The sequence below is a fragment of the Haliotis cracherodii genome, unplaced genomic scaffold (genome assembly GCF_022045235.1).
Source record: "Haliotis cracherodii isolate W230 unplaced genomic scaffold, xgHalCrac1.p SCAF_3, whole genome shotgun sequence".
Taxonomy (NCBI): Eukaryota; Metazoa; Mollusca; class Gastropoda; order Lepetellida; family Haliotidae; genus Haliotis; species Haliotis cracherodii.
This window is the reverse complement of record NW_027266286.1, coordinates 1,921,279-1,947,433: the sequence shown is the minus strand read 5'-3', so window position 1 is coordinate 1,947,433 and position 26,155 is coordinate 1,921,279. Positions and strand designations below refer to the sequence as shown.

General features: G+C 39.1%; 1 protein-coding gene across 1 annotated transcript in view; it reads right to left on the bottom strand.

Moving 5' to 3' along the window:
- Window positions 1-17,799: 17,799 nt before the first annotated feature.
- Window positions 17,800-26,155, bottom strand: part of LOC139474120 (uncharacterized) — a 36,986-nt gene continuing 28,630 nt past the window's right edge. The window contains exons 7-13 of the mRNA XM_071256994.1: window positions 25,521-25,557; window positions 23,514-23,554; window positions 22,893-23,158; window positions 22,396-22,458; window positions 22,159-22,277; window positions 21,775-21,911; window positions 17,800-19,931 (exon numbers count right to left, since the gene is read on the bottom strand). Coding sequence (XP_071113095.1) covers window positions 19,677-19,931; window positions 21,775-21,911; window positions 22,159-22,277; window positions 22,396-22,458; window positions 22,893-23,158; window positions 23,514-23,554; window positions 25,521-25,557 — 918 coding nt within the window. The 3' untranslated portion in view covers window positions 17,800-19,676. The remainder of the gene's footprint in view (window positions 19,932-21,774; window positions 21,912-22,158; window positions 22,278-22,395; window positions 22,459-22,892; window positions 23,159-23,513; window positions 23,555-25,520; window positions 25,558-26,155) is intronic.

Below are 26,155 nucleotides of genomic sequence, written 5' to 3'. Positions count from 1 at the left end.
TAAAATATATAATCAAGTTGGAAAAGGGAAATATCTTTCATGTATGACAGAGGAATGTTGATTAGGTTAAGGTTTCGCTTATTAAGATCAAAACAAAACGAAGTTAAGATAGTTGGATATTGATGTATCCCAAGTGTATGTCCACCGTGTTATGTTTCTACAATAGAAAGTGAATACCTTCTCCTTTATAATTTACCAATTTTATTTATTAATTCTTTCAATCTATGATAATTTATGACTGAAATATTTACACAATTATATTGCCAAAAGCAAGTATCTAAACATAAACATATTTTATTTGTTCAAGTTTTGCTCCACTGCGACTTTTTTGAATAAATAAGGCATGCACAAGGAGAACATTACGTAAAGCATGATATCAATAACCACGTTTGATGGTGGTGCAATGTGTTTAACATATATATATATATCATCACGCAATAGTCTTCTCCCGACATTCTGAATAAAACACTCGACACGACAGATCTTTCCCTTGCTATTGGATAGCATATGCACGCATGCACACAGACACGCACACACCTGCATGCATAGTTCTTAGACCCGAGGATAGAACAGGTACATGTACCTAGCAACAAATGCTGGGGGTCAAATGGTCAGGTTCGTCGACTCTGACAGCGTATTACCCTACCCCGACGGCGTGATAAGTTGCTTGTAATATCAATCACTGAATTGTCTGATCAAGACTCCATAATATACAGGCCACCATAATATTGCTGGAATATTACCGAATGCGCTGTTAAACAATAAACAAACTAATAGTACTTAAATTAAGCAAAAACTATTTCCTGGTTGAATAATTTCAAAGCTTCATACTGCCCGTATCTACAGATCGGTCGCTGTCAGATCGATAACTGGTTTTAACAGAAATAGAACATATTCAGTACTTTAATCTAGTGATATCATATATCTCTCTAATGCATTTGCATTATTTCCCATTTCCCCATGACCTGTTTTGAAACAGCAGTTCTAATGTATCTCCTTATGCTAGCAGAATTATGAACAGTTGGTTTTACTGTGCATTTCTACATCCCTTCTACAAATTACAAACATGGCTAAAACTTTGGACAATGGTTTAAGGTTTCGTTAAGACACCACCCACCATGGATTTCACTGCGCTTCAATTAAACGAATAAACAGAAAGTAAAAATGATGATGTGAAATACATACTGATCGCCACCTTGTCGATGTATACAATGTCATCATCCAGATGTCATATTGAACATCAGACTTGCATTTACGACAGCTTGTATGAAAGCTACATATTAACTCACCCGACTGCACTGTGTCGTTGGAAATGTTATGATGTTTGTATCGTACTAAATGAAGTTTGTTTATATACTGAACCGCAAAGAGAAACGTCACCATGGATAGATATATAAGAAACCTTATTTGTCCAAACACTGTAAACATACTTTGAGAAATATTAAAAAGATAAAACTTGGCAAAACTGATCATCAAGATTGAAATTAAAGTGTCAACTGTTCTGAAAGTGAAACACAGCACTCGTCTCTGAGAAAATGGCATCACAAGTCAGTATCTCGTGTGTCCGCCATGTGCATTGATGGCTGCCGTGCAACGTCGATACATGGAATGGATGAAGCAGTTGATGAAGACCATAGGCACTTGAGCCCACACAGGTGTTCAATGGGATTTAAATCGGGACTGAGGGCACTGCACGGTTCTGATGCCATTCTGCTGGAGGAAGTCTCTTGTGGTTCTCGCAGTGTTGGCACGGGCGTTATTATGCTGAAACTCGTGGTTGCGGCGACGTGCCAAATGAGGTATGACGTTTGGTCTCAAGACTTGATCAATGTACCGAGGCGCTGTGACAACATTGCCTCTCCCAGGACCGATGTCCTTGAAGACCACAGGGCCGACCCTCTGTGCAAGAACAATTCCACCCCACACAGGATGCTCTGATGCCCCACGAGTACCTCGCAGCAACACACGCATCCGAATAACGTTCCCCACGTCGTCGCCAGACTCTCTCTATTATCTGTTATTGAGATAATTGTCGGCCCTCGTCTGAGGAGCGGACCCTTCACCACTGCTGGTGGCGCCAATGCTGGTGCTGTGTTGCCCTCTGAAGACGGTCCCGGCGATGACGTGGTGTCAGAAGGGGTCCTCGGTGTGGCCTGTGACAGTGGAGGTGTCTGCTCGTCGACGCATGGTGTCCGCACTGATGTGTCGCTTGTGTGTCCCAATGGTCTGTCGAGCAGTTTCCGCGGCAGTAACAACGCGATCTTGAAGATGCTGTCTTCCTCTACGCTGTCGGTCATCTGTAGTGTTGGTGGTCTGGTACCGTTGCTGAAGTCTGTATATGGTCCTTCCGTGGAATTGAATTGCATTGACTACTTGCCGGGCGGTTTGTCCAGTTTGCAATCGTTCAATGGCTTGGTGTCGCCGATTTCTTGTCAATCTTGGCATGTGGTAGCAATTCAATAATGAATAAATGTTGTCCGATTTGGGTGGATTTTTATAGAGCAAGAATTCGGGGAATGCATGTGCATTTCAATTTGCACGGAACTTACGTGCATCGGGTTACCATGGCCGTTCCCGTGATGCGTTTGGGCGATCGGTTTTTTTTGTCATCTGCTTTTTTTTATCATCAAATTTCATTTTTCCGGACAAGGTTATGTTAAATTTTAGAAAATTACCACGATATGACAACTTTTCATGGAATGTGACTTGGGGTGACGTTTCTTTTGCGGGTCAGTATATTTGCAGAGAAAGGAAACAGAATGGTAATCCGATAAACATATTTTGTCATTTAATTGAAGTACTGGGGACAGCAATACCGGGTAAGGAAGTGTCGCTCAGTATGTTTCGACAGCCTTGACCGAAATCTTGTTGTGAGCTTATATCGAAGATTTATCAGTGAATCCATTTGCAAAAGAGCTGAAGGTTCACATAATCTACCAACTATCAAACATTGATATTACGCTGGTGGGAGACAGCTGCACTGTATGCGCCTGTATCACTGAATAAACCTTTCCAACAGGGAGCAAATTGTATGCATATATGCAGCCTACTCATTAAAGATTCGTGTGTAATACAACACTCAATGAAAAAATCGATACATCAAATAAGGTCCCGATCATCAAAGGGCTTTTGTCACGGTCAGACTGATGTTTAGAATGAATGAGTATTTAGTCAGCTGCATAGTCTGAGCACCATCCGCGTTTTTTTAATTTCAGTGTTTGACACATTACCGTAATACGAGGGATGACTGAAAGGTTCTGAGTCTGACTATGATGGACAGCGTTGTTGAGTTCATACACTTCTGCCAACGATCCTTTCTGTCAACGATCCTTTCTGCCAACGATCCTTCAAGGATTTAATCTGATGGTGGAAATAGTCCTCCTCAGCAGAAATGACGTCAACATCATTTGCATAATACTTGACTTGCAGTTCTTTTATGCAAATTGTACGAAGGGCGGGTGCTACCGGTAGGGCAGGCCATACTGAGTGAGTGAGTGAGTGAGTGAGTATGGTTTTACGCCGCTTTTAGCAATATTCCAGCAATATCACGGCGGGGGACACCAGAAATGGGCTTCACACATTGTACCCATGTCGGGAATCGAACCCGGGTCTTCGGCGTGACGAGCGACCAGGCTACCCGACCACCCCGCAGGACATACTGATCCTTCTCGGCAACACCTGGTGTCATCACTGATTTTCAGTGGTCCATTCATATAATTTCCACAGCTATTTGCCATTTATCCCAAGTGGAATCTGTTTGGGCAGAAAATCTTCTCTTGCATCTGGTGGATACTGAAGTCCCTTCCACAGACAGGCATTATATCCATTGTGACAACAGGACTGTACACAGGTGAAATGCATTGGTGGAAAGCACACGTTTAGTAAGGTTCAAACGACATTCGATATTCTCACGCAATTGCCTCAGCAGATTAGCATAATATTGGTTTTAAATGGCCTGATCATTCGGAGGTCCACCAGCAGGATTCCTTTGGAATCCCAGAGAAGCGAAGCCATCCCCTTGTCAGCTCACAGAACCGTCATTTCCTCCCCCCTCGTAGAAGGCGGTATATGTTTTCACTCCTGCGATTGTTGTTTCGTAACATGAGGTGAACCCAAAGATTAACCCGTAAAATGTTAAATCAGAAATTGAGAAATTAAAAATGATATTGAAACACACAATTTTGGGTTTACTGTGAGAGGGTGAGTGAGTATTGTTTACGCCGCTGTTCTTAGCAATATTCCTAAACTTTCACGGCGATGAAATCCAGAAATGGGTTTCAGGTTTACAATTACAACATTACAATGGCATCGGCAATACGTAACAGGCCCTGCGAAATGCACTCACGAATGTCAGATATTTGTCAATGTCCAATGTTTTGAAACAGGCCTGTCTCTATTCTTAATTACGGAACAGTGTAAGGAGCTGACAGGAATTCTGTGTTTTCAGATAGCTATACCATCCCATCCGCACTTGGCAACTATATAAAACGAAAATCACGTGGATGTCAGGTGTTCGCGAACACCTTTGCGTATTCTGCCCCATCGGTGGCAGCCGTTAAAAACCCATGCAAATGAAAGTCAACCTGTTCACCTGAAATAAACACCATAGACTATATGCATATGGTACAAGTCAAAAATAGAGAAGTGGATCAGACATCCTTTTTGTCACTGACTCTTCAAATTTGGAAATGTTGCCCATATGTCCACCATACAACATTTTGAAAGCTTTTAACAGCTGTTAAATGTTTGGGCTATATCATATACTCCAGCTATGTGACGGCGGTTTGTAAATAATCAAGTCTGGACCTGACATTCCAGCGATTGCCATCATGAGCATCGAGCCACGCAAATGGGATAGATGTTATTCTGAGTTGTCTATTATGTTAAGTGTCGTGGACACTTACACACTTCAATGTCTTTATATAGTTTCACACAACATTGTTCACCAATGGGGTCACTATCAAAGCACATCAATTTCCTTTCATTCCTGTTATACCAATTACATGATAGTTGTAATGAAACAGATACTCAAACTTACAAACAAAGAAAATAATTTAGCAGGGGTAAGAGTATTCGGTGTCATGCCAGTCGTCACTTGTTTGTTAACTTAACGGTCAGCTGCAGTCGGTTGCGAGTTCAACTCCAAGCATGGTTGCAGCCACCTATCTCAGTGGGGAGCTTTCACTGGTAGCCGAGATAGTATAGTGAGTGAGTTATTGAGTTGATTTTAACGCCGCTTTTAACATTATTCCAGTTATATCACGGCGTGTCAGCTTAATGTGACAGGAAAGCCCGAAATGATGCAGGTCTCAGGCGTTTATCACTTCGGTGAAACCCACGAGCACGGGTATGGTGCTGATAAACCTAGAAACATAATCGGGGCGAACCGGGATTCGAACCCATAATCATAGGTTTCTGGCTGTCCAAGGGACGCAACACTGCACAGCGAATCGCGGCGCCTGAGACGACTGGGCCTCCCGTGCCCCCCGAGATAGCACAGAGAACTCCGCGAACTGACTTTCACAGTGATGAGCTTGCGAGCACATAGTGGAAGGGAGATAACTCCCATGTTGGTACCTCACAATGTTCGCTAATATAGGATCAAGGAACGTTTTGGAAAGTTATCCTTCTTGACATATCTCCCCATTCAACAGCGTGATTCCAATTGATGTGTATAGTCACCCTTCTAGCCCTAGCTCGCCCTTAATCTAATTGGGCGGGCGGTAGCCTAGTGGTTAAAGCGTTCGCTCGTCACGCCGTAGACCCGGGTTCGATTCCCGACATGGGTACAATGTGTGAAGCCCATTTTGGTGTCCCCGACGTGATAGTGCCGGAATATTGCCAAAAGCGGCCTAAAAACGTACTCACTCACGTAATCAAATTACGACGACGTTCAACTGAATTGTGGGTTCCGATGATCTAAGGCGCAGCAAGTTGATACTTTTGATCCGACATTATCTTCAGTCACTCTTGTCGATACCCGTGTGCGTTGTATTATGCAAAGTTATAGTTCTATAACCCGTCGCCTTTGACATTCCTAGACACAAGCAGTCGGTTATATAGCTTACGTCATATTTTTCAAAGCGGCGTTCACTGCCGTTCAGTCCATTTCATTGAACTGTGCTGAAGATGGAAATATGCCCCAATCATCAGATATATCTTTTATCGTCTTCACTACTGATAGAGACTTTCCCATGTGATCGTGTTTTTGTCTCCACTGGGCAAGGACCTACAAATACGTAATGAAAAAAAATGAAGTGGGGAAAAACAATTCGAGTCTTACGAAGTCTGGTATGAATAATAACGATTAACCAGAACGTGGTGAATTTATAAAAGGATTGGTATTTCGTTCGAGTTGTGTCTTCAATGTTATGCTAAATTAGACAGTAAACTCTTTTGTACATGAATTAAGCTACGGGAACTGTCATTTGGTGAGAAGGATGTCTATATACGAATTAAATGCTGTTCAATGTTTCAACTCAGCGGAACAGACATAGTAAACATACAAAGACATGACTGTTGTCTGTTTAATTTCGTTTTACCTTGGGAGCAAATGTCAGCGACTGTGTGATGATGGTTGTGAGAATGGAGATGGCTGATTCGAAGGAGTATTCTATCAGAATATCATGCCTGGGAGAGAAGCACACAAGGACCACCATCCCCCCAGGACGACGGTGTTGTAGATGCACATCCCGATGTAGAGAGAGCCGTTCAAGACCTTCACGTGTACCTGGAATCACCAGGCAACTTGTAGTCTTTAATCACGAGTCCCAGAGTATTTCAGAGGTTGGCTTGAGACGTGTGTTTTATGTGTGTCTATCATCCAATTTTATCTGTGTATTTTCGCGAACACCTGGTGCCAACAGTGATCCCTGCCTATAAGTGTGACCACTATTTTACAGTTTACGACCAATGAAATCTGTTTCAACCGATAATCGAGACTAGTTTTACACTTGCATTGACGCTCGAGTGAATTAGCAATTACTTCCAGAGTTAATTCACTCTGTCTCAACATTGTGACTTTTAGTGTAAAGTGTAAGAAAAGGAAGATGACATTTGTCATTTCTTCTTCGTTTATCTCATCGATTAAACAATAAAATTTGATAGTTTCATGATTGTCACAGAGACGCGTGTTATTTGACAAGATACTATTGACATCTTCTGTCCACTTATCATCTGGACCATGGCGTCGTGTTCAAATGAAATGTCCGTACGTCCATTCAGCACAGCATCTTACAAAAGGCCACGCGTTACAGTGTTATCATGTTAATGGTGTAAGGGAGGTAACTCTCACTAATGTTGATCGAATCTGCGTTGGAACTTCAGACTTGTGTTTATGTATATTCTTTATTTTCCATTGTCATGTATTTAAATAGTTTAACTCCCCATGTGGTATTGCGCTTGGTAGATTTTGAGGGGTTCCGATCCACAATATCCTGCACAGCTTCAAGGGAGGGAAGCCATTATTTGGCGCTTTGACGTCGGGCGCTGGCTGTACTTCCGTGTTCAGGGGGCGCCTCGGAACACTTTTCAGCTTCAGCAGCAGTTGCGAGTAATAGATATAAAAATATTAGGTGGGTGTATGAAAATCGTAACTATTATAGACAAAGTAAAGGTTTCAACAAAAACAAAATTCTCTGCGGATATTCATGCTTTCGTCAAGCCCAAGCAAGTTACTTCATTCATGTTTATGATTGCGTTATTAATGGCAAAAACTTTTCATTTACCTTCATGAATCATCGCTCCAATGCTAAATATGTCATCGACGTCGGGAGAAATTCCATCTGTTCCTCTATGTGGATGATTTAAAACATAGTTTCACTGATGGATGTATTCATACACGGTGATGAGAAAACACTGTTGGTGATGTTATACTCATTCAATAACACATTATAACCAATCGGATCAGAGAGCATACCTACGTTTATGTAACAACTGTTCATGTTCTTTAATACAAAAGCAGATTTTAGAATAGGTTTGGAAATCAATATTGTCCATGGTATATTATAAAACTCAAACACCATCGTCCAACGAAATATATTCCTTTGGGCGTCAACGGCAAAATATCCTTGAAAATTATATGAATGGATTACTGAAAATGTATGATGACACCAGGTGTTCGCGACAACAAATGCAAATATAAACCTGTTCTTTGAAAGGAAAAATAAGGTCCCAGTATGTAGCGAACCTTCCTGGTTTCCCAGGCTAGGAAGACTCCATACAGCAGCAGCGTCCCCAGCACACCGAGGATGGGTCCAAGGTAGAACTTGCTGTTCGGTGAGCTACACAGGTGTACAACGGGGTGGATGAGGACATCAGCATCTGGTACTGCCCGGAAGGAGTGTCACCCCTTGTAGTAGAGTCAACATGATGGTGTAACATTTTCTCTTCAAAAGAAGTAGAGAGTATTGGAATATAACAGATGAGTACAAAGAGGTATCGAGTGATAGTAAAAAGGGTCTAGTCGTAACATGACACTCGAGAGAACGGTGTATTATAAGGGTGCAGACAGTAAAGAAAAACGACAGGGGTGCTAAGTAAAAACATGAACGTTTGAAATGACTCGATCTGTAATAGGTCAGGTATGAAATACTGTAAGGGACATTCTCGCGATCTCGACGAAGTAAATATGCCCAAAACACGTGAATGCGAGATCGCGAGAACGCGAGATTTGGCCAAAATCTCGCGGTCTCGCGATCTCGCATTCTCGTGTTTTTGGTACATAGCACTTTTTGTCAAAAGTCGACAACGCGAGAATGCGACATTTGCACATGATGCAAAATCTCGCAATCTCGCAATATCGACTTGTCAAATTAGGCCACAAAAACACGAAATCGCGAGAACGCGAGAATGCGACATTTCATTTTCTCGCGATCTCGCGATCTCGCGTTCTCGTGTTCTCGCATTTTAGACACTGTCCGTGCGCATGCGTAATATCATAAGGTCAAGCGCATGCGCACGTTAGTAATCCTTTGGTCATGCTTCTTTCATGCTCTTCATTCTCCAAGTAGCATTTAGCAAACTTATGACTTGAGCTTTGAAATGCTATGTAATTTACATACACAAATTCTGAGTCATCTCCCGTTGTTACAGTTTCCTATGTACTTTATAATAAAACCCTCAACATGCTCAATATAATTCCACAAAAGAAATTGTGTGCATGAATCTCCAATGATGGTGAAAACATTAATGTGTCCGAAATCTGGAAACAAAACTATCACCGTCAGTGAGTGAGTGAGTAATATTGCTTAAAGCCCCATCAGCAGTATTGCAGCTATTCGCGGCTACACTGTCAGTTACAGAAATAATCACAAGCCAGTGAATTTCTCAATGAGGCAATTTTATACACGGTCTAGAATATTTATTAAAATAAAATTCTCACAGACCAATTTGTAGCATTCGGATAAAATGATATTGCCCAATGGTTGTTTTTTTTGTTTTTTTTATACGATTCCATATTTGCTACTTTAATTAATTGATTTTCATCCGCTCCCGCCTGACAACAAAACATCCTGCCTTACATTATTCTAATGCCCTCAAATTCCTAGAAATAGAATTATCGTTAATATGAGTGTTCCTACTTTCTTTACCTGATAAAATACTCCGTACACCTAGCCCTACTGAACACACATGATGCATGTGAATCGCATCCGTAGACAGCAATTGTACACATATGCCTAAAGTAGGTCGAGAAGAACAAAATAAAACGTTAAATTTAAATGTCTCCTGTCTCCCATGTTTTTTTAAAAAATCAATCAAACTGTAACTATCAATTTATTGCGGCCTTAACATCCAAATGACAGGCATGCTTATACTGGAAAAGTACCCCCAATATCAAGCCTGGGGGACCGGCATGGCTCTGAATAAGTGAGTGAGTGAGTGTAGCCTGTTTGAAATGACTCGATCTGTAATGGGTCAGGCCCCTACGAGTAGCCTGTTTGAAATGACTCGATCTGTAATGGGTCAGGCCCCTACGCGTAGCCTACTCCTATTTAATCTCCCCATGACAATTTGAGGGAGTTATTTTTCTTGCAGCGCTTGGCCCTATTCGTCTTACATCTATATTTCTCACTTCAAAGTTCCAGTGGGTAATGGTGATAGAAACTATATCTCACTTCAGCTGTCATTGTGTGATGTTTGTGATAATTATCTCTAATTTCAGGTGTCATTGTGTGAAGTTTGTGATAATAATATCTCACTTCAGCTGTCATTGTGTGATGTTTGTGATAATTATATCTCACTTCAGCTGTCATTGTTTGATGTTTGTGATAATTATATCTCACTTCAGGTGTCCGTGTATATGATGCCAAGTCTTGTAAGTCGTACATGATCGTATAGTTTAACCTTCCGAAACACATTGTAATATTACAGATTTGAGGCGGTGTCACTTACCATTTTCAAGTTCCCATATACCTTGTCAAAGTCACACCATCAGCCTCTGAGCGATAGTGTGTGAGAACCCATTTCAAAACCTGTGTGTATATTATTTGCTTAAGCCTCGCCTAAAGCGTAGATATTTGCATTGATTTGCATATCTCATTATCCTTCATTCGCAGTTAGAAATCGTGACATTTGTTCTGTTTTCATCTATTATTCCCGTGGCTAAAATAATTTTGTCGTTCGGGTATATATCCGAGCGATACCGATATGTCAATGTCGTGTGATTGCCAGTCAGCACTTTGCTCGTAAGCAGTAGAAGTAGTATCCAAATAGTATCGCCACTTCTACCACAGACAAAATGACCAGTTCAATATTTTCAACAAAGCCCGTTCAATATAATGGGTTTGATGACTTGGGACCGTTCAACAAAATCAGTTTTATCTGGAGTGTTGTCAGTATGAAATTGTTGTGTTCTCACTGGTGTGTGTTAGTCAATCGAACCAACCTCTGCCTTGCGGAAAACCCCTCGGGTGAATAGGCCACTGCAGTACATTTTAGAATCACTGTCACCTTGGATGAAAATTATTAGAATTAGTCACGGCACGTTTCAATTGTTTTATTTATATACATGTATGGCAGTCATTAAGTCAACTAAATATTCAATACCTTCAATCTGTAACTATTAATAGTCATTCAACAACACCACACACACACTACATGCACACACATACACACCCTACACACGCACCCACCACACATACCACACACACATACACCACACACACACACACCACACATAACACACACCACACACACATATACCACGCACACACACTACATACACACTTACACACACATACACCCACCCACCACGGACACATATACCACATACACCACACATATACACACATACCCAGCCACCACACACACATACACACACCACACTCACGCTACATACACACACATACACACCCTACACACGCACCCACCACACACACACACACCACATACACACACATACCCAGCCACCACACACACAAACACCATGCACACACCACACACAAACAAACAAACACCACATACACACACAACACATACACACAACAGATACACATATACGCATCACACACATACCCACCCACCTACAAACAAATACACCACACTACACAAACACACCGCAAAAACACACATACACACACACCCCACATACATACACTTCACCCACCCACCACACATACACACCACAAACACCACACACACATACACCACACATACATACACCACACATATACACACACCACACATACACACACATACCCACCCACCACACACACAACACACACACATACACCCACCACAACCACCCACTACATACACACACATACCCACCCACCACACGCACATACACCATATATACACCACATACACAAACACCACACACACATACACTACAGATCGCGTCATCAAGCGAAACTCGGAAACAGCCAAATTGTGCACAATAAAACGTTTTTCACTTGTGTGTTTGAAACCACGTGGCAACTATTATGTCTCTTTTTAATCTGCACGTCTAATAGCTGACAGGGCTCCCTCACAGAAATACACTGAAGTACACTGAGTTGGAACAAATTAAAAAGAATACAAGTATGAATGTTGGGGTTTGAGTGGAGGGAGATTGGAGTGGTGGTGAAGGTTAGGGTATGTGTGTGTGTCAAGGGGTAGGGTATGTGTGTGTGTGTGAGGGTTGGGGTGTTATTATATTTGCCATGAATCAAATCACCAACAATATCGTTTGGTTTGAACCATATCCCACATATCCACAAGGCATGTGTCAACTGTTGAGATAAATAAGAAAGCATTCAGGAATATTTTACACATACAAAGTTCTATAAAACAGATAATCTGTCATCAACTATTAACTATTAAGAGGGGGCTCTCCATGTCGGCGGGGGTAGGAGGGTCGCTCACTGTATCAGGGAGGAGTAGCAGGAGAGATATCTGTGTGTGTTGGGGTGGGGGGGAGGAGGAGGAGGAACACTGTGTCCAGAAGGAGAAGGAGGGGCACTCTATGTCCAGAGTAAAACGTACCTTTTATGTTGGAGCAATAGTTTTAGCACCGAATGATCATTCATCATTACAGAACTTATCACTCTTTTCATAAGATCCTATAATATAGGCACCAAGTGTCTGCAAATAGCGTCTGGGGAAGGCTTCAAGAACATTGCCTTCCCAGCTCTTCGCCCCGGCTTTCACCGATTCCCTGGAAGTCGGTCGGCTGACATTATGATTACAGCAGCTTAAGTTTTCTTTAAAACTGCTTCTTCTATTACGTTTACGTCAATCACAGTTGTCCTCCATCCATCAAACAATATATTAAGAAAGGTGAGAAGAAGGGTTTGTACATGTTAATACCTGGTGCATAGAACAAGTGTGAGTGCGGCTGGTCTCTGGCCTTGATGCAGACAAAATCAAGGATCATAGTCAGGAAGAGCTAATTTTGATACAATCATATTTAAGAAATATATTAAGAAATGTATCAAGCGAGCCTTTGGCAATTTCTAATTGTTATATTTACGAAACAGAAACAGGTAATAATGTTTTTATCATGTAATGTTATTCGCAAAATAATCGAAGTTTAAGACATATTGTTATTCACGATGGTGACTTAGTTGGAATACAAAGCCTGAGCGAACCGACACATGTATCATATAGTATCATATGATTGGCAGCCATGTTTCATTGACACATGTACACTATCTAATCATTTAGTGAATGTTATGGCGTTGAAAAAATTCTCATTTGGACCTTCTTTCGTTGATCTCATATACTTAAGTACTTACAAATTCTTACTTGGTTATTCAAATAAACAATATTCGGCTTGAACATACATTGAACCAGATACATTATTTTGTTTGAAAAATCGGTGCACCAAGAGAAATCTAAAACACAGTATTAAGATTATTACGAAAATAGAATTGTAATATTTTCAGAAATTATGTAAGATTTGAATTTGAGGGTGAAATAGAGTAATATAATAAAACGTATGGCATATCACAATACAAATTGACAACAGTTAAACGCTGAACACTTTACTTGGGGATGAACTTGCTGAAGTTTTACCTCCAGCTGCATCAGATATCCGGTCATCGTTCTGACAAACAGTTCTTAAACAAGCGTGACGTTAACAATTGGAAATGTAAGCGACAAGGCCGTTTCCATATTCAAAAGAAATATTTGCGGAAAGCAGAGTCTAGTGTACGATTCCGACTATAATATTATCATGCATGTGTCTGTAAACGAAACAAAATGGCGGACGTCTCTCCACTATGACGTCGAAGTCCTCGAGCTTGGATTGCAATATGCATGAGCGTTGGCCGTGGGATCAGGACACTTGTTTGTTGCCTTTTAAACAACAACGAAACTTAATAGTATTTTTTGGGTCTAAATATGTACTCTGTATGACTATTTAACGTGTTTAATTTATGTTTTTTTAACCACTGTGGCTCACGGCAACTATGCAAACCAACCTGTATACTGACTTCCATTGGGAACAGTCCGAAAAGATGGATGTCGATCGTGCAATTAACAATGCGTGTCGGTCCGACGTTGATTAATGAACGATTTGCACACTCGTATATGCAAGGGGCCGACGTATGGTTCTCAGTAGGAAGTGACAACTTGGAGACAATGGCTTGCGGTATATACAGTTTTACTTCATACATGTAGATATATACATACAAATGACACTATGTGCAGGGTCAGCACATAGTGGTAGTGGTTGTTGTCTTCGTGCCCCGGAGCACCCAGCCTAACCCTAGCTAGGCTAAGGGTAAGACCTTTCTTTCTCCTTTTCTCTCTGGACCAAGGCTTATATAGCTAAGGTCACCTGACATTTAGTAAGTAATAAATATAAATGTAAACAGTAAATCATCAGTGACATACTTGCACATCCTGTTCAGGATGGCAGACGGTCGATGTACACAAAAATGGGGATTAACAAATAGGATTAGCATCTTATAAATAACAGCAATTAAATGTTTCAAGGCATATAGATGTCATGGCTCAAGGGTAATGAGCCTTTGCAATCAAATGTTCTTTAGACAATGGGTGTCGTAAATCAGTCACCATGACACAATGAACACGTATTGCCATGAAAACAACGACAAACATGAATTCGATCACTATCTTCATGACTGTATGCTATCTTGAAAGCGGATGGTCTGTAAATGTTAAAAAACACAGGTCTGAGTTGTGTATCTGGTTCGAATATGGACATGTTGTTTTGGTGTAAATACAGATATTGTAAGAATCTGTCTTGAGTTACACACTTCTTTCATACTAATAATTACTTAAGACTTTATTCTTATTTTTCAGTGTTATAACGGGAAAATGTGATCATTATAATATATTATATACTTACATTAACTTCAGAAAGCTTCACTAAAAGGTTGTGTTATATATAGAATATTTTTGTACTTCAATACATAAATGAGTGCAATACCCTCTAATACTGAGTGTAAAACTATCCTCAAAAGAACGAATTCCAGGAAATATGAGTGATACAAAATTTAAGCTGGAAAATGATTATGTATTTGGTGTAACTATTTCCTATTTATCGTAGTATTTAGCACTGAGTAGTTACTTCTAATATCTACTAGGTACATATTTCATATTTTGAAATCAATACTTGTCAGCATGATTGCATTGTTTTACCTCCAAAAACACATTGTAATATTACAGACTTGTGTCCGTGTCACTTACCCTTGTCAAGTTCCCAGATGCCTCGTCAAAGTAAACCTTTCAGCGATAAAGTATGGTAATTAACATTTTTTGGCCTATTTCATGACGTGTTTGCATATAAATCTCCTAAGAGCGTAGATGTTTGTATTGATTTGTATAACTCATTTTCTTCATTTGCAGTGAGAACGCGTGACATTGTTATGTTTTTATCGATTATTCCAGTGTCACCAGTTATGATATACCAGTAAGTATTTTGTCTTTCGGACATGTAGCTACGTAATACTGATATACCAAAGTCGTGTGATTGTCAGTTAGTAGTTTGCTCATATGAAGCAGGAGAAGTATCCAAATGGAATAGCCACTTCTACCATCTACACAATGCCCAAATTAACATTACAAAAATAAACGTTAAATGGTAATGTATCTGCTTACGTGTGACCGTTCATCACGTCAGTTTGATCTACAGTGTATTGAAAATACAACATTGTTGTGTTGTTACTCGTAGTGTACAACCAACCTGGAGCAGCAAGTTTACATGCCAGCTGAACCCAATTGTCCGTTTCATGTATTGCTTTTTAATGGTGTTGAAAGTAGCCGCACCATTGATATGGAATCTGTAACTGCTTTAATCAGCAAAGCAGTCGAGTGCAAAGGTAATGAAACAATTTTCTCCTAAAGCAATTACAAACAACCCTGTAGGTCGTGTTTGGTCTTTGTGCACATTTCAACACACCAGCTTGATAAGGCGCAAGAATCTACATAGAAACGTTGCTAAATGCAATAAACCAGAAGTTGTTTATCCAAAAAGTTGTATGATTTTATATTTATTCACCAACTTATAGCTTGCCAATCGTGCATGGATGGGTTAAGACTAATATATAGAGGATAATACCATGCATATTTAATTCAACACGCTACTGCTTTCACAACAGACGTGACAGCGGTCATGACATTCTCTTCTTCAGCAAATTGCACAACCTTGTAATCATAGCAGTTCATATGCATGATGTAAATTCCTGTTGGTCATTTACTCACTGGTATCTTCTCCATTGCTGACAGTAACCTTCGACATTTATTCAAATATATACAAAATATCACAATCAGCCTGCTACTAACTGGCATCACAACCTTCAAATCAGTATGGATGTTGTCGCACACATGGGCCGCAATAGGGAAGATGAACCTGTTGAATGTCTCTCAGAGTGGGTTACGCTAGTGCGTAATGACACGCCCATTCCTCTTTCGTACTGGATTCCAACGCTCCTTAAAGTTTATCGATGATCTGATATTTTTCAATAATGGCCAATATTCCAGTGGTTGACTTCATGACCATCGATCTACGCATCTAGGAATGCGAACTGGTTAGCTGATCCTGTATGTCATCTCTAACAAGAATATGTCTTTCAGCTTGACATGGCAGTAAGACTTACACCTGTAGCACTAGGTGTAAGGACACCATCATTAAAACAGTGTATATTAAGGTGATACACACACTGATGCCAGACCTTGCTTGGGGGTTATACTTCCATAATGTTCACGTTGAAGTAAAAGCTGGATAAGGAAAGTTTTCACGATCTCGTCTGTCATGATGCCGTAAAGACTGCCGTTGAGTTATCATGACATTAACACAAGTTAAAGACAGATTTCTAGATGTTTATTTACGGCAGAGATAATGCACATAGTAATAGAAGTGCACCACAAGTCATTGTAATACAACTATATATTCTCACAATAATTAATAATAGAGAAATCGAAGTAAAGTCATTATAATTGAATCATTAAAGGCTTCAGAACAAACACAAGTTTTGACAGTTAGTGTGCTAGCCAAAAAACAGTGAAGGCATTTCCCGCGGCTTTTGCACTTACATTTAATCAAACAAAAAGAGTAACTAGATTAAAGACATACATGTACATATTTATCAACATGAGTGTTACTTTAAATTACTGAATAGATTAGAACATACATGCAATGGATATTTCCGATCATTTTGAGGTGCCTAAGTGTTCAAACACATGTGTCGATGTTTGTAGTGAATTGATATACCTTGAGAATTGACTGGAACAGAAGCGCCATTATTTATTGTTATCACATATCTACACCTTAAAGGAGATTTACAGTAAACTATAAATATGGAATTAAATCATTTATAAAGCATATTAAAAGAAGTGCCTTCAAGGAAATAATTCTCAAGGCAATATTTGTGACAAAAAAACGTTGAAACCTACTCGTATTCCGGAAACAACCGAGAGTTAATGAGCTGAGTTGTCATCACGTGACATGACGTCATAGAGGAGGGATGACGTGCAGTTTCTGTATTGAGTTTGATAGATTACTAACGTTCGGTATGACATCACCTGGCAATGCCGTCGTTGAAAACGTTTAATGTTACACATATCCATCCATATCCATACGAACAAATGGTTAGACAAAATAGTCTTGACAGCGACGAAAGCGAGAAAGATCTACATGTACAGATCAGTCTGATGTCAACAGGGGAAGACCAGGAAACACAATCTGGTTAAAACGCTAAGTACCCTCTCTCACAATAAGGCAAATGAAGCTCCATAAAACAGGGGCAGTAACTCTGTCAAAATTAGTCGAAACGTAACGGGACTGCGATATGCGTATCATCAACATGTCGACATCTTGTGTGTAGAGTGTCAGGGATATTCTCTGGAATCTGTAGGAGGAGTTGATTTCACAAGCTTAGTACCCTCTGTGGGACGGACAGACGGACGGACGGACGGACCGCGCCACGACAAAATCCCCCTTTCCCCCTTTGGCCATTCTGGTCCGGCGGGGGATAATAAAAAGGATGTTTAAGATCAGTCTGATGTCAACACGGGGAGACCAGGAAACACAATCTGGTTAAAACGCTATCCTGACATTTCTAAATAAAAAGGATGTTTAACAATAAAACATGATTCGTGAGACAATTATTTTTGTGTAAAATGTACCAGGTGTAGATTTAATCATAGCACTGATCAAACAGTGTACATTGTGTTGCCTTTATGCCAAACAATTAGCAGCTATTTCAGCTAAATATGATTTCTATACAAATGAATGTTATGTATTACAAATGTAATATCTAGTGATGTTTGGTTCAGTTAACACTGCGATGTAAACAGTAACTGTTATAATAATATGAACTCCATTGATCTATAGAGGGATATAGTGGTAGGCATTAGCATACTACTTGATATTTTTTATAATTTTCATTTTTCATGACTCAGAAATCTTTATACATATCATCTATCCTGTTTTATAAAAAAAGTGTATATAATGTACGTGGTGATGAGTATTAACATGTTAAATATTCTTTTTTTTAAATTGAAGACTCAGTTAAGTTTTTTACCTTTTGGTACGCGGGATTCAGGTGCCTATTTAGAGGGTATTCGGGACTTGGGGATGTGGTACGCGGGAAAATCGTATTTGGTATGGAGTTTAGCAAAATTAAATGGTGTTCGGAAAAGTTAGCTTTATATATTTAGTTCTTTCACAGTTGTTCAGTAATTTTATTTGAAATCGCACCCTTTTCTCAAAGCTTTTTGGGATTTGTGTTGAGTTGTATTCTGGTTAAAGGATGAGAAAATGAGACGTAGGGTGAAACGTTTGATAGTAAATGTAGAAATGTTTATCTTATTTTGTGATTTGCGCTGATTGCGAGATCAGGGCAGTTGTTCCCATGCTTTTCAGAATGAACAATATAAACACATATGACTCTTTTTAGGTGTAAATACGTACTTTGTAAGATTCTTTTTCATGTTTTCCAAAGGTTTTTTTAATAGATTTCCTTGAATTGGTAAATCAGTTTCTATTGCTTAACACAATGATGGATGTCTTTTGTTTTCAGATAATAGTTCAACTTAAACAGTTTCTTAACATTGCCAAAATTCATAAATCTGTGGAAACCATAACAGTATTATCAGTAAATACTTAAAAGAGTTTAACAAACAACGGATTGCCACATGTCCATCTTCGTTTGTATTACACGCAATCTCATCTTTGTACTCATAGAAAGGAGAAAGGAGGCAGGCCACACTTTAAGTTGAGAGTTAGGACCATTATTTAGTGTATAAGCAATCGCGAACACTTGCTATATATACATATATATATCATCACTATCTGATAATGATTCAGAGACACATGATAATGATACAGTGCAATGACAATTCGTCGCTTATCATAGCGAACACATTCCAAAGGGTAATGTTTGATTAATATTTTTGGAGTGACAATAAAATCTATCATGAAATTTCGAAGAACAAATAAGATCAAATTGTGAATTGACAAGCGAGTGTGGTCACATCATACATCTTGACGTCATGATGTCCGTAAAGGCCGGCCAGCTGACTTGTATGAGATTTTAACGAGACGGTCATCTGGCCAATCTGAAAGCTCGTTTCTTTAACGAGTAATGATAAGTATGTAACATATGACACAAAATGCGCATGGGAATAGCTTGAAATAAGGAGGACACGAGTATGCTATGCTATGCTTTTTGTGCAAGGTTGTGGTCAACTTGACGGATGTCTCCATCTACATGATGGATAGGCATTCAGAATCCTGGAAACTTTTCTCCTTTATGCATGCCCATTTCTTTCATATACTGACTAAGAGTGTGGTCATCATCATGTGGCGATGCCCCATCGTCTGGAAATTTAAACCTCCCTGAGATGTCGAAGTGCACAATGTAGCAGGGGAGGATGCAGTCTTTCTCATAGATGACAATTTCTTTGTTGAACGGGTCAACGTGGGAGTCGTATCCTGGCTCCTTAGGCGCGCCCAATTTCATTTTCTCACATTTGAAGATCTGGAACACCATGCATGCTGAATAGAATATGTAACAATGCATGCTCAGTACGTTTCCTTTGCAGTGGCTTGAATGTGGGACTGGTCTATGCACATAATAGAAAACCATGTATTTGAAAAACACATATCTGCCATGGTTGCTGATATTAAGGTTAGATGAGGGTAGCCAGAAAACAGCGTTATCACTATCTCCCGCCAGTTAAGCTAACATCATTAGTTTCTTGGAAAACTTATACCAACTGCAGATACTATGCAATTGGTTAAATAACATGTATGCACAAAATCTAAAATTATAGCAAGGGAAGTAACTCTGGAAAAATATAATTTACTTGACCAATTGTCGAACACTGTCATGACAAGTACCTCATAGATAAGCCTGCAAAGTTTCATACATGTAACGTCAATAGTTTCTGAGAAAACTTGTCCCCTCGCAGACATTATGCACTTAGTTATAAAGCATGAAACAAGGGCTTTAACTCTGTAACACAATACTTTACGGCAACAATTTTCGAACTCTGTCTTGACAAGTATCTCTTAGATAAGTATGCAACTTTCATTAATGTAACTTCAATAGTTTCTGAGAAAACCTTGTCCCCATTGCATACAATATGCACTAAGATGAAAAGCACGGAGCAAGGGCCATAACTCTGTAGAAATGAATATAAGGTATCAATTTTCGAACTCATTTAAGATCATGACCAGTAATATAAGCGTGTATAAAAATATAAAAATTTCACTAACTTAAATAGTTTTTTGAGAATATATGTTTCCTTTGAGAAGCGGACGGACGGACGAAAGACGAACTCCATTCCTATATTCTCCAGTCCGTGGCGGAGGATAATAACCCAGGTGAACATGGTCTCGACCAAAATTTAGCCCAAGTAATTCTTGGATCATCACTTGTTAACGGATTAATGTGATGCTTTGGTTCACCTTAATTAACAGTTTCGAATTAATGTCAACTTTGACGATGATTTTGATCTCTGTTTGATCTTCTACGCAATATTTTGAAATTTCGTGTCATTTTACATGCATGAAATCATAAAATTTACAAAGGCAGCTTTGTCAAGCAATGAAACACTTGTTAACTTCTAGCTGTGTCCTATAGCTACACACATGATTGTTGTGATTTTCCTTCTGGAGGACATTTTGTATTATTTCTAAGATTCGAATTTGTGCTGGGTTTTTTCGCCACTGCCTTATGTTATCCTTGTATACTAACTAAAGTAAAGTTTCTTTTTGAGGTTGACATTTCATACGTTTACTTTCATTTCCCTTCTTCTGAATATTGATAGGGTTTTGTCACTTTTATTGTCATTATTATTTAAATGACATAAGTAAAACCAAGTAACCTACTCAAAACTCGGAATTACAGATTATTAGTTCCTCGATAAGGAATGTTGTCAAAACAGCGACGAAACACTTTCCATAACTTGTTTGGGTAAACACCATTTGCTCACTATGGAGAGAGAATGAGAGAAATGTGTTTAACGCCGCTTTTAACAGTAGTACAGTTATATCACGGCGTGACAGCTTAATGTGAGAGGAAAGCCTGAAGTGATGCAGGTCTCAGACGTTTACCACTTCAGTGAAACCCACGAGCACGGGTATGGTGCTGACAAACCTAGAAACATAATCAGAGCGAACCGGGTTTCGAACCCACAATCTGGTTTGCCCAAGGGACGCAACGCTGCGTAATTCGTCGTAGCATTCGTTATTTTCTGATTGATTTGTCATAAACACGCTTACTATTGTTAATTAGATAACATGTGTGGTCGTGTTTTTGTAGCAAATCATGAAATAATCATTTTGTTTATAAAATATTTCCATACTTGGAAGCTAACCTTTCCTTGAAGAACTTTGCAAAGTAACAGCTTGCAAGACCTCTTCATATAATTCATGGAAAATCTTGGGTATTTACTGAAGTAGATGCCATTACCGTACCATCCAACGTCAGTGACTTCTTCGAAGTCGGGGTGGTCTGAAAGCGAATAGTATCTGCAAATGTGTCTTACGTAGAAGGTACGCAAATCTTTCAATTGATTTAATTAATCTCCTACGGCGTCTTTAGACATCAAATTGTGGTTTTTAACTTCCACACGCAAAAACTCCAAGCGTTCGCTAAGATTATATGTCTATATATTCTAACTTCGTGATTTCAACTACATAACTATTTAATATCTTAATATATTGAGTTTCACAACTGAGCATGATCTCTATGAACAGACCTGGTTGCCGAAATCCTTCATTGCAGATACTTATAATGCTGTCTTCTTCAGTTCCGTGGAAACCAAGAACGGGTTTTTCAAATCCAGATTGCTTTTTAGCCATTTGTCTTTGTGCTGCTCTGAAAAAAGGTACACCGTCCTGCTGCTGACTACCAATCTTATGATGTATTTTATATAAACATTAATAAATTCCACAGGTGACAGTAGATTATATGGTATAAATCTATGTATGCTTACCTGAATCTCTTGAAAAGTATAGGATTCACCACATATTCCACTTTTGTCAAACTGAACGTGTGTCTGCAAATGAAAATATGTAAACCTATACACAGACACAGACACACACAGACACATATATATCTTCCCAAGTTATGGCGTTAGTCAACAAACGAACGCATATTGTGTGAATGTTTGTGAGCAAACTGAATGTCCAGGACCTCTTTTGATCGATTCAGCTACTGTAATTAGGAGATAAACCTACTGTGTTTATAAAATTCATGCAGTAGATACCTCTTGTGTTAATTTGTAACCGAGCCACTTTTCGATCTGCGTGCTATATAGAGATATTCATAAGCACATTTTATGACAAAATGCTAGTAAGGGGATACCTCTTTTGAACCAATCAAACTCAAGCATTCTTCAATGACATAGTAGAATTCCATATTAATACAGCTGTTGCTGTACATGTGTCAATAGGGTATTTATTAGCATGCCTAGTGTTACCACATTGTCACCTGTTGACATTGTCTTTAGATAAGAAACTGAAGAACTGAGACTCGACCTCTCTGTAGTGGTTGTACTCTGGCGTCTTGCCATTGATGGGACTGTTTGTCAGATCAAAATACTTGACCTCACTTCCTTCCAAAGCTTCCTTTTCTCCAGTGACAAGTGTGGACGTTTCGACTGGATATCCAGCAAAGAGCGATCCGCTGTGTGAGTGTGACATTGTGAAGGAGATGGCGGGCATAAATGCACTCCAGAGAAATGAGCAGACAAACGTCTGTTTTTGGACATGAAAATAAATAGGTTGATACAGGTGCACTGATATTATTACTTATTGCATTATGAGTGATATCAAATATTGTTTTAACAGTGCATGCTCAACTTTGATGAATCTCACTATCTTTGAAAACATCTTGAAGTAAACGTTGTCTATTGTTGACTCATTTTGTTTGGTATGTTAAAAGAATGATTTTCATTGTGTATCACTTATAGATATACAAAGCCCAAACAAACTTATTTTTTGCCGACATATAATGTTTTGTGCCCGGGTTAGTGAAACGAAATGATACCATAGAAATAGTAAATGTAAATGCTAAGAATAAACTATTTTTGTAATGAAAGGCAATACTTACTCTTATTAAGCTATCGATCACTGCATTCGTTGATGAATCACCTATAAACAGATAAAAGTAAAAACTGTCACAACCTGAATGTTTCACAACACAGCACTAATATGTAATTCCATCTACATTATCTGCTTCGTCTTCTTCCAAGGAGAAAGAGACTGCTTGACCAGTCTTGGCAGTATTGGATTATATTCTATTAGTTAAATTCGGCTAGGAAGTTTATCTAAGGGTTCAGGTATATCAATGATCTGATATCTTTCAATATTGGTCAAGCAGCCAAATCCCTACTACCGTTTTACCCACATGAATTAGGAATAAAAAGGACCCGTGAAAGCGACCATTATTGTTCATATTAATATCTATGCATAAAGATCCAGTGACAAAAACTATCCTCAAGAATGTATGAAAAATTGATTATTTCCACTTTCCAACAGTCAACTTTCTATTCATGTCCAGCAATATTCCAGCAAAATCCAAATATTTGAACTATAATCTATCATGCTCGTTCTTCGATGATTTCAAAGAGCGTCATACGATTCTTGTTCAAAAGTTGTTAGATCAGGTTTACGGAATTCAGGGCATATGTGGGGGACATTTAAAACATCAGTGAGTTAAATGCTATTATTCCTTTACGTGTCTTTTCAGGTGAACTGACTCTTGTATGTTGTTGTGGTGAGTGCCATCGAGAGCGCAGGATACAACTGTGTGTGGTATGCATGAATGCAGGCAGGCTTTACAGTTTTATGTGTGGTATGCATGAAGGCAGATGGGCTACACGTATGTTTGGTATGCATGTGGCCAGGCATTCTATAACTATAAGTGACTGAGAGTTTGGTTTAACGCCGCTTTTAACAGTAGTACAGTTATATCACGACGTGTCAGCTTAATGTGGGAGGAAGGCCCGAAGTGATGCAGGTCTCAGACGTTTACCACTTCGGTGAAACCCATGAGTACGGGTATGGTGCTGACAAACCTAGAAACATAATCGGGGAGAACCGGGATTTGAACCCACAATCATGAATATTCTGCTATAATGTTCAGTTAAATCTTTCCAACAATAACATGGCTACAATGGACCTCTTTTTCACCACGCCTAATTGTGACATCATGCTTTGTTAATAGTTTAGCAACTGATCCCATAAACTCGCGTCCGGGATCTACTCGAAAAAACTTATGCGGCTCACATTTATTTATGTAGCCCAGTGCATTAGGTTAATGGTTCAGCCTATTTGTACCGACTAGCTACATCTTACCTTACCTTATCATGCAGAAGAAACAAGAGGTCAGCCTGATGAATTTCATCAGTTGTGAAAATATCAAACATTTTCCTCAGTATATATCTTGGTGGTGGCAAGTGTATTTGTTATATTGCTTGCTTCTTCAATCAATCCTTAGCAACATCTTCAGATATCTTAGCCGCTGCAACTAGGTTTTGTATTTCCCCTTTACCTTCCAACATCCTTTCAGGCTATAGTAAATGTTAGCCATTATTAATTAATATTGGTGTTCCGTTACCAAAAACAAATCCGTTCAGATAATTGTACACATAAGTGTATAACAATGGACAATAACACGCTAACACAGGGACTTGGGAAAGCTGCCGGGCCACTTATGTGCCACACCAAAATTATCAATGGCAAAAATTACCGCAAGGCGTATATCTTATCACGGATGCAAAACTATCCAAATATGGTAATCAATTGTGTATTGGTAAAAATAATTGAGAATATTTTCATTATTATTTTGTTTAAAGGTTTCCTCGATATAGAGTTGTATATTGATATATGACGATCATTGGATGGTCATCACAAAACTTAAGAACCCATGTAAGCATTTGCAGGAGCTGGTCCCAGTCCAGATGGGGTGGTCCAGTATCCCCATCATCTATACTTCTCAAGCAAACCATGTGACTCCATTTTAACAATATTCAAATAGATGCTTTCGATGTATTGGATCACTGGATGAATATGAATATGAGGATGAGAATAATGTTAAGAGACAGGGAATACTTACTTTGTTCTTCGATCTTGCTAACGTGTGCTTCTACAATCTACACAAAAAACTCAAGGTGTCAGTCACTGGATTGTCTGGTTTGAACTCGATTAGTTTCAGACCGCTTGCGTTAAACAACAAACTAACAACACACATGCGTTGCTATCAGCATTGATATATGAATATTTTGTACATTCATTTTGAAACTACGAGCTGATAAATATTAAACCAGCAACTTGATTTTAACATTGTTTCTGAATCTGAAACAATGGATGTAATATGTACATGTACTGTTCAACAACATTGTATCAATGCACAACAGTTAAATTATTTTTATGAAGAACTCTCGGCCCAGTGTGCACTATATGGAAATTAGTTTCTTATGCCATATAGGTTTCACAAAAACTAACTTTTAAATGTGCAGATTCAGGTGTTAAAGAGGAGGTGACGTTTGCAGGTCGAGTCAGTGAAAAAGCGATCATAATATTCAGTTTAACATTTAAAATATTGCAACCAAAAAACCGGAACATAACGAGCCCCACTATAAACAACACATCAACATTTCATTCCATTTCTTAAATAGAGAAAAGTAAAAAAGTAAAGGCCATGTTTTCAAAGTTTACAATGGAGAACCAGACCATAAAACAAAGTCAGGT